At 47.8% G+C, this 17,192-nt stretch overlaps 1 protein-coding gene across 1 annotated transcript; it reads right to left on the bottom strand.

The window, feature by feature from the left end:
- Positions 1-237: 237 nt before the first annotated feature.
- On the bottom strand, positions 238-16,937 carry SDR16C5 (short chain dehydrogenase/reductase family 16C member 5). The gene is made up of 7 exons (XM_055546844.1): positions 16,840-16,937; positions 12,023-12,369; positions 8,136-8,267; positions 5,976-6,075; positions 2,707-2,851; positions 1,558-1,683; positions 238-556 (listed from the first exon to the last, which is right to left on the bottom strand). The coding sequence occupies exons 2-7, from the start codon at positions 12,353-12,355 to the stop codon at positions 463-465; spliced, it is 930 nt and encodes a 309-aa protein (XP_055402819.1). The 5' UTR covers positions 12,356-12,369; positions 16,840-16,937; the 3' UTR covers positions 238-462.
- Positions 16,938-17,192: the final 255 nt, after the last annotated feature.

The raw sequence follows: 17,192 nt of genomic DNA on the forward strand, positions 1-17,192 counted from the left end.
AGAACAAGGTGATGGGGAACGAGCTCTGTGTCCTCAGGACACCCCACCTCCGCATGCTGGGTGCTTCTTCTCAGCCCTCACTTCCCCTGTCCAGTGCATGTTCAGCCACAGACACCCAACCAAAATGATGGGCAATTCACAAGAGAGAGAGGATTATCTTACTTCCACATATGGGGTCACAAAAGGTTGGATGTGATTTAGTAACTAAAACAACAGCAACAATCACTTCCACAGCAGTTGCAAGCAAACACCAAACATGGACTTTTTTTTTTAATTAAAAAAAACTCAACAGAAAAACAGAGTGCAACATTATTTTCAGAGGCACTGGTTGCAAATACTAGTCTAGACAGCAGACTGGTGCTTGTGGTCTCCAGGTACATTCTGTCAACAAAGACACTTCTTCATTGAAATAGATGTTGTGTAACTGTGGGTATCTGGGGATGTCAGCCACAGAATCGGTCTTCAGTTTTTCTTCCTGGCGCCAGTGAAGCCATCCATTAAATTAAAGGCCCCCAGGTACTCACCCAAAAGCAGCCCCAGCTTGAGGGGCAAGAAGCTAAAGAGAACACAAGAGGGAACATCTTGGTTATCATTCATGGAACATCTTTACGAGCTCCACTGAAAAGCAGGGCCGTTGACTTGCTGAAGAAGGCGTCAGTCACTCATGCCCACCTGAATGTCCCTGTCTTGTGGTCACTCGGCTCGTCCACCACGTGGGAGGACACCGGCCCAGGATCTCTGTGTTTCTCTTTGCTTTATTTACATTATTCACTCACTTCCATGTCAGTCTCAAGGCCTGACTACACTCTGTAATGATGGACAGGAAGCATGCAGCCTTGAGGAGTCTTGATCCTGCCTTGCAACCTCGCCCTGTTGCTCACAGTGCTACTGGGCTCTCAACACTCTGTTCCTCCCACTGTCCAAAGAGGTCATTGACCTTTCTTTCCTGGACAAAAGAGAGAAGTCCATGCAATAGCCCCTCAGAGGTTTGGCAAGACCCAACTAAGACTGTCCATCTTCTCCATCCTGCTCACCCCTCCTGACACTTTGATCCTGTCCATCATGACGTTCACACTGCAGGACGAGGAAGGGCACAGTCAGCCAACAGGAGACTTGTCCTAGGAGTGGGGACAAGAGAAGGGCCTTGGGCTCATGGTCCCTCTGGGGGCAGCCTGAGATATCCAGGGGGTTCCTGCCCTTCGCAGGTTCAGGTCCCTGGTCAAACATTATCTTCTCCATGTGGCCATCCTGACGCTTAAATCAGGATGCATACTAGAGCCCTTGCTCCACAACAGGAAGAGCCACAGCAGTGGGAAGCCTGCTCACCCCAACTACAGAGTAGTCCCCACTCGCTGCAACTAGAGAAGTGCCCACGCAGCATGAAGACCCAGCACTGACAAAAACAAAATAAATAAATAAATATACAAAAAACAGTTATCTTCCCCACCCTGCCCCCCACACCACCAGTTATCTTCTAAATGGCTCCTCTCTGTTGGCTCTGGAGTAAGCTGTTGACTGGACTGGCACGTTGAGAATTAATAGGAGCAGAAACATTACCTTTTTAAAACCACCATGAAGTATATAAACTTGGGCATATACAGGTACATGTTTTCTTGCAGGATAGCATCTACTATCTTCCTGACTGCATATTCTGGCTCCAGAATCGGTAAGAGACAAGGACAGCTTGGGGAGGGGGAGGAGGGTAAAAAAAAAAAACAAAGAAATTAGAGAAAGCAATTCTTAAAAAGGACAATAAAACAGTTGTGAGCTTCCCAGGTGGAGCTAGTGCTTTGAACCTGCCTGCCAATACAGGAGACATAAGAGACACAGGTTCCATCCCTGGGCCAGGAAGATCCCCTGGAGGAGGAAATGGCAACACACTCTAGTATTCTTGCCTGGAGAATCCCACGGACAGAGGAGCCTGGCAGGCTACAGTCCATAGGGTCACAAAGAGTCGGACACGACTGAAATGACTTAGCAAGCATGCACACACAAGACATTATCATTTATTGGCTTCTTTTCCTTCCAGATTTGATATTTTTCTGTACTTGCTGTCTTATTATCAATATGGTGAGTAATAACTAGAATTTGAAGTGGAAAACAGGGATTCTAATTAATACAATGATGTTATAATAGGCACATGTGTGAAACCAAATTAAACAAATGGCCTAAATGTTGCAAAGCACATCTTTGAAAAGTAACTGCCTGTCATCTGATGAGTGCAGACTGGATATTTACGCCTCTTCAACAACTTCTCGTTCTTCTGTGGAATTGGGATGAGAGCAGGATGGAGTTGGTGGCAGAAAGGGGGTGTGTGACAGGAGCGCCAAGGAGATGGGGGAGCAGGTTGAGGCCACAGGGTGGCCTTGAAGACGTGGGTATAGCCTTGATGTTTGTGTGCTGTTTGAGTCTGACTCTTTTCGACCCCATGGACTGCAGCCCACCAAGCTGCTCTGTCCATGACATTTCCCAGGCAAGAATACTGGAGTGGGTTGCCATTTCCTTCTCCAAGCCTTGATAAACCATCACTATTAAACCCAGTGTCTTAATCACTAACACATCTAAGGAAATTAATTCTAAAACCGTTTATAAAGCAGACTGAATTCTGGAAAAGTCTTTTTAAATCACTTTAGCCAGAACAAAATAAAATCGATGGTCGATCATTTTTCAAAATACAGTTCCTTTTTAATCAAACGACATGCTTACCCAGTAGTACATCCATCAAACATTCCAGTTTTTATAAAAAATGGACACACGATAGTGGTTTTGATCCCGTTCTGTCCCTTGGTAAATGATTCTAAAAATATCGATTCAGCAAATCCATAGGCTGCAAATTTACTTGCACAGTAATCTGAAAAGACAAATGATACTATTATATAGTGTAAAGTTTTAAAACGGCTTTATAGGAAGATTTCCTCGTAACACGAATACCGGCAGAGACAAACCATTTCAGAGTTCTTGTTTTGCATGATCTTGGTCTGCTCTGCCTGGAAGAGGTGATGCGTGAGTGGGAAGGTCAGTGATCACCTCAAGGTGAGATGACAACGGCCATGTGGGCTTGAGGAACAGCAGGGCTGCTGGGAGTCACACAGCTGAACTTTACTCCTATGGCAGTGATGGTAAGGCACTTGGGCCCTGACATGGGGCACCAGATGTGGGTTCTCTCCCAAAGAACTCTGGCCCAAATGGGGCAGGAGGACACATAGAAGAAGAAATAAAATAATAAGTCAAGGGACTTCCCTGGTGGTCCAGTGGCCAAGAATCTGCCTTCCCATGCAGGGGATGCAGATTGGATCCCTGGTCAGGGAACTAAGATCCTACATGTCTCGGAGGTACTAAGCCCACAAGCCACAGCTATGGAGCCCATGCACTCTAGAGCCCTTACTCTGTGACAAGAGAAGCCCCTCCATGCCAAAACTAGAGAAAAGCCCAAGTACCACCATGAAGACCTAGGGCAGGCAAAAAAAACATACACTAATAATAAGTCAAGTGGGAGTCTAGGCGGTAGAGATCAGTGTTGGTCATGATACCTGTCAGAGCAAGTTTTCTTCCAACTTGAATTCTTCCACTTCCAGAAGGAAAACAAAGTTTTTCTTATTTGGGCTTCCCTGGTGGCTTAGACAGTAAAGAATTCGCCTGCAATGCAGGAGACTGGGGTTTGATCCCTGGGTTGGGAAAGATCAGGGCATGGCAACCCACTCCAGTATTCTTGCCTGGAGAAACCCATGGACAGAGGAGCCTGGTGGGCTATATTCCATGGGTTGCAAAGAACACACTGCCCCTTCAACCTTGACTGCTTGACTATCTTCAAATGCAGGGGAAGTGGTATCTGGGTCAGTTTTGAGCTTTCTGTCCTCCGTTACACTCACTTCAAGTCAAAACCTGGGCATTCAGTTTGCTGAATAGAAATGTCAGGAGAAGAAAAGGCATTTAGGTGACTTATCCTTCCCTCTGCCTCACACAGCAGAAGACATACACCTTGGTGCTCTGCTGGAAAGCAGCTACTCCAGCCAGCAAGAACCAGGCTGCACGTGCCAGGCATGGGGTATCAGGCAGTTGCTGCCCCAGACGCTGGGAAAGACACAGAAGAAGTGGCGAGGGGTGCAGGGAAGTAGAGGAGGGGTCCTGAACCGCCTCTGGGATCATATGAGTCATCTGGTAGAACTATAGCTCACTGAGCTCCTCTACCTCCGAGACTGGGATGAGCAGGTACAGCCCAGGGCCAGGGAACCTGCATTCCAAGTAGCAGCCCCAGTGGTTCTGATTCTGGGGAGTTGCTGCCCATGCTGGGAATACTTGTTTCTAAGGGAGCCAGGGAGGAGAGACCTGCATTTGAAGAGAGAGATGCTGTATCTAACAAAAGGATTAACAGGCCCTGTAAATACACCTGTGGTATGTCAAGGACTTGTGACTTCTCAGATGTACGAGAGAGAGGGGTAATAATAATGCCTGATGGATTCTAAGGAGGACAGAGGCAGGGAGACCCAGGCTATAGGGAGACATGTACAGACTGCTAATATTAGGGTGACAAGTGGTTCTGGAATCCTATCCGGCAGCTGAGAGGTACTTACTGAGACCAGTGTTGTGAATCTGGAACCAGCTATGAGTCAGCCAAGCTGGCTGGTCTGCTACCTGAGTGTTGCAATTAGGGTTCTGATGGATGAGCCTCCGGGGGGCACCCCCGGGGGAAGGGCAGGACTTCCTAGAGCCAGCTCCCCAGTGGGCCCTCTTCACTGAAGATCTTGTATGTCTTATCCCCTCCCCACTGCTAATGTCAAGTCGGTTGCAAGGGACATGGAAGTGACAACAAATTCCTGCCAGTCTCCAACCAATGGAACAGCAAAAGTTAATTTTAGGTTTCCTGGGGTGAAGATATTTTCTCCAAGCTCCCAGCCAGGGGAGACCACTTATGGAAAATTCGTAGAGCAGAAGGGTCCTCTCTCTTTTTTGGGTGCGCTGGATCTCATTGTAGTGTGCAGGCTTTCTCTACTTGCAGTGTGTGGGGCTTCTCTAGTTGTGGAGCACAGGCTCTAGAGCGTGGGCTCAGTAGTTGTGGTGCATGGGCTTAGTTGTCCTGAAAAGACTCTTGAGAGTCCCTTGGGCAGCAAGGAGATCAAACCAGTAAATACTAAAGGAAATCAACCCCGAATATGCATTGGAAGGACTGATGCTGAAGCTGAAACTCCAATACTTTGGGCACATGATGCGAAGAGCTGACTAACTGGAAAAGACCCTGATGCTGGGAAAGACTGAGGGGGCGACAGAGGATGAGATGGTTGGATGGCATCACTGATTCAATGGCTGTGAGTTTGAGTAAACTCTGGGAAATTGTGGAGGACAGGGAAGCCTGGTGTGCTGTGGTCCATGGGGTCGCAAAGAGTCAGACACGACTGAACAACTAAACAGCATATGAGATCTTAGTTCCCTGACCAGGGGTGAACCTGCACCCCCTGCATTGGAAGGCAGATTCTCATTCATTGGACCACAAGGAAGTCCCAGAAGGATCCTCCTTAACACCCTGATTACAGTGTCAGGGGAGTTTGGGGGAAGGTGACTATGCTAATCACTTATGTAAGGAATTTATAAGTAGGGTCTCTTTTTTTTTTTTTTTTAAATTGGAGGATAATTGCTTTACAATGTTGTGTTAGTTTCTGCTGTATAACAACATGAATCAGCTATATGTATATGTATACTCCCTCCCTCCTGAGCTTCTCTCCCACCTTCTTATCCCACCCATCCAGGTCTTTTATTAATTCCAAGTGATTGCATAAGGCCTAATGATTCTAAAGTGCCCAGTTCAACTTCGGGTAAGTATAGCAGCTGGGCAGTTTCGCTGGATGATAAAGTTCTCAACAACTTACCTTACTGAATATATGTCTTCATCTATTACCATTTGTTGTTAATGCACCAAGTCAGTGCTGATTATTCAGAGCTGTTGCTCAAGCTGCGGTTGTGAAATACCATATTTCTCTTACCTGCCAGTCCATTTATTCCAATTAATCCAGCTGAACTTGAAATGCACACCAAATGTCCATGGTCATTAGCAATCATAGCAGGTAGAAAGGCTTTATAAGTCTAAGAAGATCAAGGTAAAATATTTAACATTTTATAGCACATTATATATTTTTTTCAGATGTTTATATAATCATCATGATTGAAAACAGTTGTTCAAGTTCAAAAAAATACCTGAAGGAAATGGGACATTCAAACTTAAATATCTGGCAAGTAACCATCTTAACTTGTTTAAACTGTGGATCAATATTTTGCTGGTGGTTATTCCAGTATTTTAATTGGAATTTCAATTATTAAAAATAATTTACTCAAACTTACATTTGCTCATATTTGACTTTTAAAAGCACAACAAAAACAATCATTGAAACAGTACAGGAAAATCTTAATTGTGATATCCACAGTCCACAAACCAGTAAGACCACTCAAAGATATGGTTATTTAGATTTATGGTGCCTTTTTTTCCTCCCTTGGCTTATATTTGAATTTCAAATTTTTCCTGAACTTTGTTCACAGGACATGTGGCTGTTGGTTTCAGTTTTAAAATATCAGTTTGTTTTTAAACTCATCTGGCCTGTCAGGGAGACGTGGTCATGAGCAAGAGCCAGGAGGGGCAGAACGAGGGTGTGTGCATGGCTGGAGAGGCTGATGTGACTGGTCTGTGCAAAGGCCAGGACAATGCAACTTGAGTGTGGGCACCTCTCTTTGAGAGTCAGGACAGTGCCTTTTAATGTTCAAGGCACGTAGTTATCAGGCTGCTGGTGGGCATGCTGTCCCTGGAAGAAAAGCTATGACAAACCTAGACAGTATATTGAAAGGCAGAGACATCACTTTGCTAACAAAGGTCCACATAGCCAAAGCTATGGATTTTCCAGTAGGCATGTATAGATGTAAGAGCTGGATCACAAAGAAGGCTGAGGGCTGAAGAATTGATGCTTTTGAACTCTGGTGCTGGAGAAGACTCTTGAGAGTCCTAGAGGATCTCTGTGCTGTCCTTGATCCATCCAATCAATCCTAAAGGACATCAACCCTGAATATGAATTGGAAGGACTGAGGCTGAAGCTGAAATTCCAATACTTTGGGGACCTGTTGTGAAGAGCTGACTCACTGGAAAAGACCCTGATGCTGGGAAAGAGTGAAGGCAGGAGGAGAAGGGGGCAAGAGAAGATGAGATGGTTGCATGGAATCACTCAATCAATGGACATGAGTTCAAGCAAACTCTGGGAGATAATGAAGGACAGTAAAGCCTGGAGTGTTACAGTTCATGGGGTTGCAGAGTCAGACATGACTTAGCAAATGAACAGCAACAACAAAGTTGACTGTGCATCTTCGTGTGCCCCCAAACAGACCTGGTGGATGTTTGCTCGTTAATTATGCCTCCTTTCAAGGGAGTTCTTGCCTAGGCAAATGATGAGGTCACCTGGTCATGTCTAAGCATGGTCACTTTTAACTTCTATGAGCCCTTATCTCACTGGGCTGTTTGAAGGCTTATTCACAAGGTGCCTGGGATGGTACCAGACAGGACGCTGGCCATCAGTACATGATTAGGACACAAGAGCAGCTGTGTCTTTGCAGGATTCCCTGAGCAGAGGTGTGGGGAGGTAGAGCTTAAGTTGGATCAGGAGAGGACAGCTTGAGCTAGAACTGAGAAGTCTGTGCTTTAAGACCAGTACTGCTGTAAGAGTCCTGTCTGCAGTGGATTCTGTAAGAATCTGCCTGCAATGCAGGAGACCTGGGTTCAATCCCTGGGTCAGGAAGATCCCTTGGAGAAGAGAACGGCAACTCACTCCAGTATTCTTGCCTAGAGAATCCCACGGGCAGAGGAGCCTGGCAAAGAGTCAGACATGACTGAGTGACCAACACTTTCACTACTGTAAGAGAACAAGAGGAAGCCTAAGTCGCTTCAGTCGTGCCCAGCTCTTTGTGGCCCCATGGACTGTAGCCTGCCAGGCTCCTCTGTCCATGGGATTCTCCAGGCAAGAGTACTGGAGTGGGTTGCTATTTCCTTTTCCAGGGATCTTCCTGACCCAGGGATCATCTCTTAAGTCTCCTGCACTGGCAGGTGAGTTCTTCACCACTAGCGCCACCTGGGGATGACATTTATAACGAGAAGAAAAAGTACTTACCCATATATGTGCTTTGAAATTCACGTCAAGAGACTTTTCTATAAGCTCATCCGGGCAGTCCATGAACTTTCTGCCTGTTACGATTCCGGCATTGTTGATCAGGATGGAAACATCACCAACTTCTTTCTTCACCTGAATTGAATAAGGAAATCAGCACCACCAGGGCGCACAGGCAGACCCTGGAGATACACAGGTTCAGTTCCAGGCCCCCCTCGCAGTAAAGCTGACGCTACAACATATTGAATCATAAAATGTTTCAGTTTCCTGGTGCATGTAAAAGTTATGTTTACACTATACTGTCATCTATTAAGTGTGCAAGAGCTTTAGGTTTAAAAAACAAGTTGCCTTAATGAAAAATGTTTTTTTTTGCTAAAAATGCTAACCATCATTTAAGCCTTGGCTGATCTGTAGTAACAAAGATCACTGATGACAGCTCACCAGAACAAATATAATAATGGAAGCGTGAAGTATCATGAGAAACAATGTGATGCTGAGACACGAAGTGAGCAAATGCTGTCGAAAGAAGCAAATGCCGTTAAGAGTTGCTCAAGGCAGGATTGCCACAAATGTTCAATTTGCAAAAAAAATCTTCAGATGGTAGAAAAAATGCAATGTCTGTGAAGTGCCATAAAATGAGGTGCGCCCATAATTCTTTACGTGAACTGGATTTATTTTCCTGTGGTTTTAGATGCTTCTGTCCTTGTTAACTCAGACTGAGCTGCTGCTGCAAGGCACTCTAAAAACAAAGCATGTCTATTTCCTTTGCAGAGTTCATGGCACATCAGAGATCTAAGTCTAATGCCTTTCTACTCCTCTTCCCCTCTTCTTATGATGGTTGCAACACCAGTAACACTACTTTCCTACAGGGAGAGTTATTCTGATACTCAGTAGTGACATGGTTAGTGACTTTGTCCTATGCTAAAATGAAGCATGCCAACAAAGGTCCATCTAGTCAAGGCTATGGTTTTTCCAGTGGTCAGGTATGGATGTGAGAGTTGGACTGTGAAGAAAGCTGAGCGCCGAAGAATTGATGCTTTTGAACTGTGGTGTTGGAGGACTCTTGAGAGTCCCTTGGACTGCAAGGCAATCCAACCAGTCCATTCTAAAGGAGATCAGTCCTGGATGTTCATTGGAAGGACTGATGCTAAAGCTGAAACTCCAATACTTTGGCCACCTAATGCGAAGAGCTGACTCATTGGAAAAGACTCTGATGGTGGGAGGGATTGAGGGCAGGAGGAGAAGGGGATAACAGAGGATGAGATGGCTGGATGGCATCACCGACTTGATGGACATGAGTTTGAGTGAACTCCGGGAGTTGGTGATGGACAGGGAGGCCTGGCATGCTGCGATTCATGGGGTCGAAAAGAGTCAGACACGACTGAGCAACTGAACTGAACTGAAAATGAAGCATGAGCAGCACAGCCTTTTAATGAATGTGGTGATATGTCAGGCACGATACCATGCCATGTAAATCAAGCCCTGGCACTTGTAGCAACGGGGGTGGGGCAGGGAGGGAACGAGGGAGTATGATAGTTATATGAGTGTTTCAAACATACAGGAGCTCAGAACCTGTCCGTCCTGTTTTCATCCCTTGGCTGGTTCTCTTCTCCGCAACACCAACGTTTAGGTGTAAGGTCTGTGAAGGGAGGATCAGAGGGGCTCCTGCCTGTTGCTGTCCAACCAGCACCGGCCAGACTAGATACTTAATAACTTTAATTTAAGAAATACAAATCCTGGGAGTGCCACTGGAGCCTTCCCTTTAGAGTAAACTGTTAGCAAGTGACCCAGGCTTGGTCAGATTTCTTTTTTGTTTTTGAGCACCGGGTGTTCCAGGCTTGATGGCAGGTGGGGCTGTCCCTTGGCTTGCCTTCGTGTTTGGACTTTCATTCCTGTAATTTGTATCACATAGCAGGGGCCCTGTGTCCCCCGAATCAGAGGGAACCGCTGGCTGCAGCACCACGTGCATCAGTCTCTGGCTCTGTGTGTTGTTCGCACTCGTGTGGGTGTGCAGATGTGGGTGTGATCCTGCCTGTGTGGGTGGTGCAGCGGGGGAGAGGGGCTGGATTACTGACAGCAGACACTGCCACTCTTGCTCTCTCAGAAGGTGTGAGTCCCAGCAAGGAAGGTGACGCGCTCGGTGTCCACTAGCCAATGAGATCCCTAGCCTCGGCGAAGTTTAGGATTGCGATGGAGACCAAGGAAACCTCATGTTTCATGTTGAAGTTTTCAGATAGAAGTGCTGGAAACAATCTAACTTAAAGTCTGATATGGAGAGTGGCTAAAATATTTAGTCAAATCAAAGCTGAACAGCAGTCAAGGTAGTCTTCCTGGGGTAAAATCACATGCTGAATGGGACTGTGTGATTTGAACAATAAACGACTCAACCAGGATGCCAGTTGGCAAGGATGGACTTTCTGAAATTAGTCCCAAGCTCTGATCTAGGGACACAAGATTTCAAAGTTACTGGGTTCTGTGGAAATAAAACACTGTCATATCAGCTCTAAAAATCCACACCTTGATTATTCCTCTATGGGATAAAAATTTCCTGGTTACCTTTCCTCTATCAAGAACAAGAGGTGGAAATGGCTGGTTTATAGTAGGAACATCTTAAGGTCTTTTGTCTTTCAATGTGAACCAGTCACTACTTAAGAGTGGCTCATAGCCAGAGAAGTGGCTCATAGCCAGGGGAAGTCAACCTGGCAGGAGATCGTGTTCCAAGTGCAAAGAGCTTAGAGTTTGCAAAAGTAGCTGCAGCAGACCCCCCCCCCTACACTTTGAAAGGCGGTCCCCACACAAGCCCATGCCAGCTTGTCTGGTCTGGATCCCCAGACTTGCTGGGCAGCCTGCGACTGGTGATGGTGGTGGTAACACATGTATAAGATGTAAAGACAAAAGTCACAACTTAAAAGCAACTCACTGGCCAGAGACCTGCACACCCCTCCACTGGGGAGTCATATGAGAAGTTGCAAGCAGAACCCAGTTAGAGCCTACAAGCTGGGCAGGAACCTTCCAGCAGGCACATCTACTTTCTTCCTTCTCCTGAAACCAGGGAACTCCGAGAGCCACAAAAAAGTAGTCCAGGAGAGTGATGTGTACAGTGCTCGTGCAACGAGCGGTTAGATAAATCCTTATGAGGGAAGACGAAGCGGCCACCACAGGGGCGTGTGTCTCCTCAGGCTCTGCAAAATCCACTGGAGCTCTGGGCTCCTGAAAGTGTTCTTTATACATGCTTCTCTACCATCACCAAAGGGGCAGCTGCAGTTAAGAGTCTTTAGGATGAATAACATACTCGCTTTTCATATGACCACGTGAGAGAAATGCAGGTTGAATGGAAATCACTGTTGGGGGTGGGGGAAACAGCTGGACTTGCGATCAGGCTAGATATGGCTTCACCTCCTGGCGTGGTCCTCCCCTAGCTCTGTGACTCCCAGCAGGTTACTTAATAGCCCTGCTTCTCAGTTTTTGTTATGCCTCCATGAAGGGTGCTATGGCCTTTCTCTTACATGGCAACAGGGGGCCTGGACAACCAGCACATGAGCTGGCCAGAGGGCGTTCTTCAGAGTCAAGAGACTCGCATCCCACCTGCAGCTCTGCTACTTATTACCTAAACTTCTCAGTTAAGTCACCTGAGAAACTCACCTGCACTGAGTCTCCATTTTCTTATTTGTGAAGTGGAGATAATAAGAGGCCTGACTTTACAGGAGTATAATTCAGAGGGTGCCAAGCATGGTGTGTGGCACATAGCAAGAACTCAAAAATGCTAATTCCCACACCCTGATATTTTTTAAAGAGAGGCAAATTAGCACTGAGGAAGGCAAATATGGATGGACATCAGAGACTACATCAAGTCCTTACTGCCCAGAGGAAGAGCAAACACACAGGTTTACCTGATTGGCCACTCTGTATATCTCCTCCTTCCGGCTGCAGTCACAGGTATAGGCATAGACCCTCGTGGCTCCAGCTTCCCCAGCCATCTTGCAGGTCTCCTCATTACTCTCCTGACTGATATCCCAGAGCACAAGCACCGACCCAAGCTGGGCAAATTTGAGGGCTAGGAGCCTTCCGAGTCCACTTCCAGCGCCTGTTATAAGTACGATTTCACCAGCGACATTCTTCCGTGGTTTTGGGATTACAGCAAAAACTACAGTCTCCACAAGAGCCAACACTGATTTTCCTAAGAAAATGAGCAATTTCTTGGCTGACTTCGGCTTGAGCACCATGTTCTGGCTGATACCTATAAAGCAAGAGGGACTCATGTAAGGACCTTATTCCATGGGGCCCATACTCCCTTGCAGAAGTGAAAGAAACTAAGAATTGTGATGTAAACATCCCTGTTGGTGGCAGACTCTGAACTGAGAAAGGGGGGAGGGGGTCCACGGGGACCATCTTGACCAACTTGCATCACAGTGCCAAGCTCATCACATCCCTGAATGCCTGTTATGTGTTCTAGGTGACAGAAATGCTCGTTACCCAGAAACTGTAACCACGGCTACATTTAACCCAAAGCAGAAGCTCACTCTTTCTTATAGCTGGTTTTGCTCCATAATATGTCCTGTAGGTTGATTTCACCTTTAAGGTCTTGACCCTATCGTGTTGATGACACAACTGTTCCCTTCCGGTTTTATTTTTTGCCTCCTTTGAGGTTTCTGTTTTCTCATTGCACTGTTGTTATTTAAAATCTGAGATTCAAGAGAAAAATGTGAAATCCTGCTTGTATTAATGTACCTGAAGAGGAGTAATTAGACATTCTAAACCTTGGCCCCTACAACTTGCCGTCAGCACAGGGTACTCAGTTTCCAGGCTCTGAGGCCCCCACGCCACATCCCTTACTACTCGGCCCTGTAATTGTATGACATCTGGGGAAGGGGTGAGATAGCTAGGCCCTGCCCCTGTCTGGCTGTGGAGCCTGCGGCAGGCCACGCCACCCCTCTGGGCCTCGGTCTCCTTACTTCCTGGTCCTGTGGTCTAGGGTGGTTTTGCAAGTAGAATGAGGATGTTTGCGCATGTGTGACCACAATGCTGCCTCGCAGCTAGCGCTTTATGATGTTACCTTGTTTCTCAGACTCACAGCATTGCCCACAGGAAGGTACCCGACAAGTTTATCGAATGAATAAAAGGCAAACTTAAACAGGGCTCAATGCCTCCACCCTATCAGTCACTCACACTTTAGCGAGAATGAGCTTATAAGATGCTTTCCTAACAAGCACCTGAGAAAGAAGGGAAGGTCTTATTCCCTCCAGACAAGGAGAGAAGGCACATACTGTGCTGTGGGCTCAGGTTTCCCTGAATGGGGTGGCCAGCTGAGAGTTGGATGTGAGCGCAGAAGATGGACTTCATTAGTGAAGTGAAGCAGTTCCACACTGACTTTGAAGCTTGGCTGAGGACACACTAGTTCTCATAGATTCATTAAAGGATGGCTTGAAGCATGGTCAGACCCTTAGGAAGTGGCAAACTAAATTGCTGCTACTTGGCTCTTTCTACAGATGGAGCCTGGCAGGTTATAGTCCATGAGGTTGCAAAGAGTCGGACACGACTGAGTGAGTGTGCAAGCATGTGTAGATGGGACCAAGGACCAGAAAGAATGTGTGTGTGGCTTATCCAGGATTCCTGTCTAGTTTGTGCAGGCCAGGTGAGCTCATTGTCACATTTCCTGGGCATGGATCCTGTGCAGGTACAATGCTGGGCCATGGGGCTGAGTGAGTGGGCAGTCTCCCATAATCTCTGCCCTGGGGAGATAAGAGTCTAACGAAAGAATGAATATACCAGTAAGAGCTGCAGTGTTATAAAGAAAAGTGTGTGTGTGTGTGGGGGTACTCTAGAGAGTAGCCAGGAGACCTGCTTTAGATGGGAGTCAACAGAGGAGGCAACAGGCGAGATCTGTGGAAAGTGACCTTTGATTGGACATGCAAATGATGAACGGGGCAAGGGAGGGCTTGGGAGCAGCTTGCCCAGCACAGGGATGGAAGAGTGTGAGCCTTGAGGTAGGTTTGCTCTACGTGTCCAGGAAATAGGCATGCTAGTAGGGCTGGGGGTGGGGGAGCTGGATGTTCTGGTCCAACGAGTGCTTCCTGCTGTGGAGCACGCAGCTTTACCACATTTTGGATGAAATGGCTCTCAGACTCTCTGTCATCTTTGCTTCTGGATGATTGATAGAATCTCCCAGGCCCACAGGACTTGGAGAGAAGGTACCTTAATGGGTGAACAGTGGTCTTCAGATTCTCATTTTAAACACACAGTCAGGGGATGGATTCCTTCAGACCTGAAGGAAGAGGATCAGACTTCGCACAGGGATGGCAACACCTTGGGCACCCTCCCCAGGAGGCAGCCTTGGCATCATCCGCACTACTTCCATGAGAAAATCCACATCAGCTGGCTGTGCATGAAACACTCCTTCTGTGAGAAAACCCACACTGGCCGGCTGTGGACAACTCCTTTCAGGGACACCATGATGTATGTCCTCGCCAGGAGGACAATGCTCCACCTCTCTCCTCAGTGTCTCCAGCACCCTGAAGATAGCTGGAAGCCTCACCACTCTCCTGGTTGACGTGTAAGTTATTCGTTTCAGGGGTTCTAGACTTCAGTTTTCCCTTGTCTCCATGCTGGTGTGACACAAGCCCTAGGACAAGCCACTTCTTAACCCGACCCAGCAGATGCTTCCCAGGTTCTCTAGAGTTGGGCTTCCTGAGGCCCCCTCATTTGGGGTTTAGGGTGTCTGTGGGGTACCGGCACAGGTAGTGAGGTCTAGAGACTGTGGGTTGGAAATCTTGATCTGCCACCGACCTCTCTGCATCCTTGGTAAGAACTGTTGCATCTCTTGTGTTTCAGTTTCCTTCTCTGAACAGGGGGCTTCTATTAGTACAAGTCAACATATATGAAATTTGGAAGGTGTGGAAGTTATATGAGGTTAATGCATGCTGCATTCTAAGTCGCTTCAGTCATGTCTCACTCTGTGTGGCCCCTTGGACTGCAGCCCGCCAGGCTCCTCTTGTCCATGGGATTCTCCAGGCAAGAATACTGGTGCAGGTTGCCATGCCCTCCTCCAGGGGATCTTCCTGACCCAGGGATCGAATCCTCGATTCTTATGTTTCTTGCATTGGCAGGCAGGTTCTTTACCACTAGCACCACTGGTATTGAGGAGTGTAATATGATCTCTACTGCTCCTTATAAAGGGCTTCCCAGAAGATAATCTGTTACAATGCAGGAGACGCAGGTTCGATCCCTGGGTTGGGAAGATCCTCTGGAGAAGGAAAAAACAACCCACTCCAGTATTCTTTTTCTCCCCCCAAACTTCATTGTTGTCTTATTTTAAGAAATTGCCACAGCCACCCCAACCTTCAGCAGCTATCACCCTGATCAGTCAGCAGCGATCAACATCAATGCAATATTCTTTACCAGCAAAAGGACTATAGCTTGCTGAAGCCTAGGATGATGGTTACATTTTTTAGCAATAAAGTATTTTTTTTGATTGACACTCCAGTATTCTTGCCTGGGAAATCTCATGAACAGAGGAGCTTGGTGTGCTGCAGTCCACAGGGTGGCACACAACTTGAGTCAGATAAAAATTGGCGACTAAACAACAACAAACCCATGTGAAACTTCTGAGCAGATTGGAGGGAAAAAAAAGGTCCCTATTGTGCCACAGAGCACAGCCCTCTCCAGGAGGCAGAGAGTGAGGGTGAAGGTGGAAGGAGAGGAGTTGGGCTAGATCTGAGTGCTGCCAGGTTTATCTCCCATCCACACCCACCTACAATGTGCCAGAAGAGTGCCAGGCGCATAGTGACAGCAAAATAAATACCAGCTAAGGTTGTGATTGGTGTTCCAGCTAGCATATGAATTACAGATAATTGGCTATGCCAGAGAAAGAGGCTAATAGTAACTTTACTGAGGAACACAGGTAAATGTCTGGCTCTCCCTTAGTGTAAAGACTGCTCCTTAGGAAGTCAGGGAACATATGTGTTAAATTTCATCAGGCTAAGACTTCTTTGGTGTCTTCATTCCATGGCTTACCCACTTAGTCCTGCTGCTAAGTCACTTCAGTCGTGTCCGACTCTGTGCAACCCCATAGATGGGAGCCCACCAGGCTCCCCGGTCCCCGGGATTCTCCAGGCAAGAACACTGGAGTGGGTTGCAATTTCCTTCTCCAATGCATGAAAGTGAAAAGCGAAAGTGAAGACGCTCAGTCATATCCGACTTTTAGCCACCCCATGGACTGCAAGCTACCAGGCTCCTCCATCCATGAGATTTTTTTTCTAGGCAAAAGTACTGGAGTAGGGTGCCATTGCTAACTTGGTGCAGCATAAACAGATGAGGCCTGCCTCCCAGGCCAGGGCTCTGCTGCCCTGCTAAGGGGGCACGGGGTGAATTGTGTGTGTGTGGTGGGGGGGGGGGGGGGGGAGGGGGAGGTAGTCTGGAGAGGGGCAGCGACAGACCAAGGCTAAGGTGGGTGCACAGAGCAGGGGAGGGTGGGGCACCTGGGCACAATGCCCGGAAGAAAACGAGGACACCCGGGTGGGGCGGGAGGCTGGCAGCTCGGTTCTCGGGGACCGGGGAGCGCGGATCGCCGACGCAGTGGGGGCCTCGGGGGCCCTGCACCCAGCCGCAGGGTCTCCCCAAACGCGCACGCTCATCGCCCCCACCCCCATTAACCTTAACGCCGCGGGCTGGCCTCGCACGACCCTGGCCTCCCGGAGACCTCGGTACTCACCTGGGGCAGCTGCCGCAGAGAAGCCAGCCTGTTCCACCGCGGGCACTTCGTCTCTGGCTTCAGCCCGGTGAGGTTCGGGGTTTATCCCTGGCGCCACCTGGAGACCAAGGCCAAGGGCGGGACGGCCGCGCCCGCTCGGGGGTGGGGCGCCCGCGGGCCTCTGCGAGCCCCGGGGGCGTGTGCGTTCCTATTTTTTTCTTCCCAGGCTGCTATATTTGGAAGCTGACAGTTCTGTCTGGTGGACCCGACGTATACCTAGATTCCGGGCAAGTGCATCCCCCGGGGACATTTAACATTTGCGATGCCCATGACTGCAGCTTGGATTATCAAGTCAGAATGGCTGGGTTGACAGG

Source organism: Bubalus kerabau, chromosome 14, assembly GCF_029407905.1.
Source record: "Bubalus kerabau isolate K-KA32 ecotype Philippines breed swamp buffalo chromosome 14, PCC_UOA_SB_1v2, whole genome shotgun sequence".
Lineage (NCBI taxonomy): Eukaryota > Metazoa > Chordata > Mammalia > Artiodactyla > Bovidae > Bubalus > Bubalus kerabau.

Excerpts from the sequence above, each read along its gene's own strand:
- SDR16C5 (XM_055546844.1), bottom strand. The coding sequence starts at position 12,355 with ATGGTGCTCAAGCCGAAGTCAGCCAAGAAATTGCTCATTTTCTTAGGA. Across the intron at positions 2,852-5,975 it reads TGGAATAAATGGACTGGCAG|ATTACTGTGCAAGTAAATTT; the intron begins GTAAGAGAAATA and ends TTGTCTTTTCAG. Across the intron at positions 557-1,557 it reads TTCATGGTGGTTTTAAAAAG|CTTCTTGCCCCTCAAGCTGG; the intron begins GTAATGTTTCTG and ends TGTTCTCTTTAG.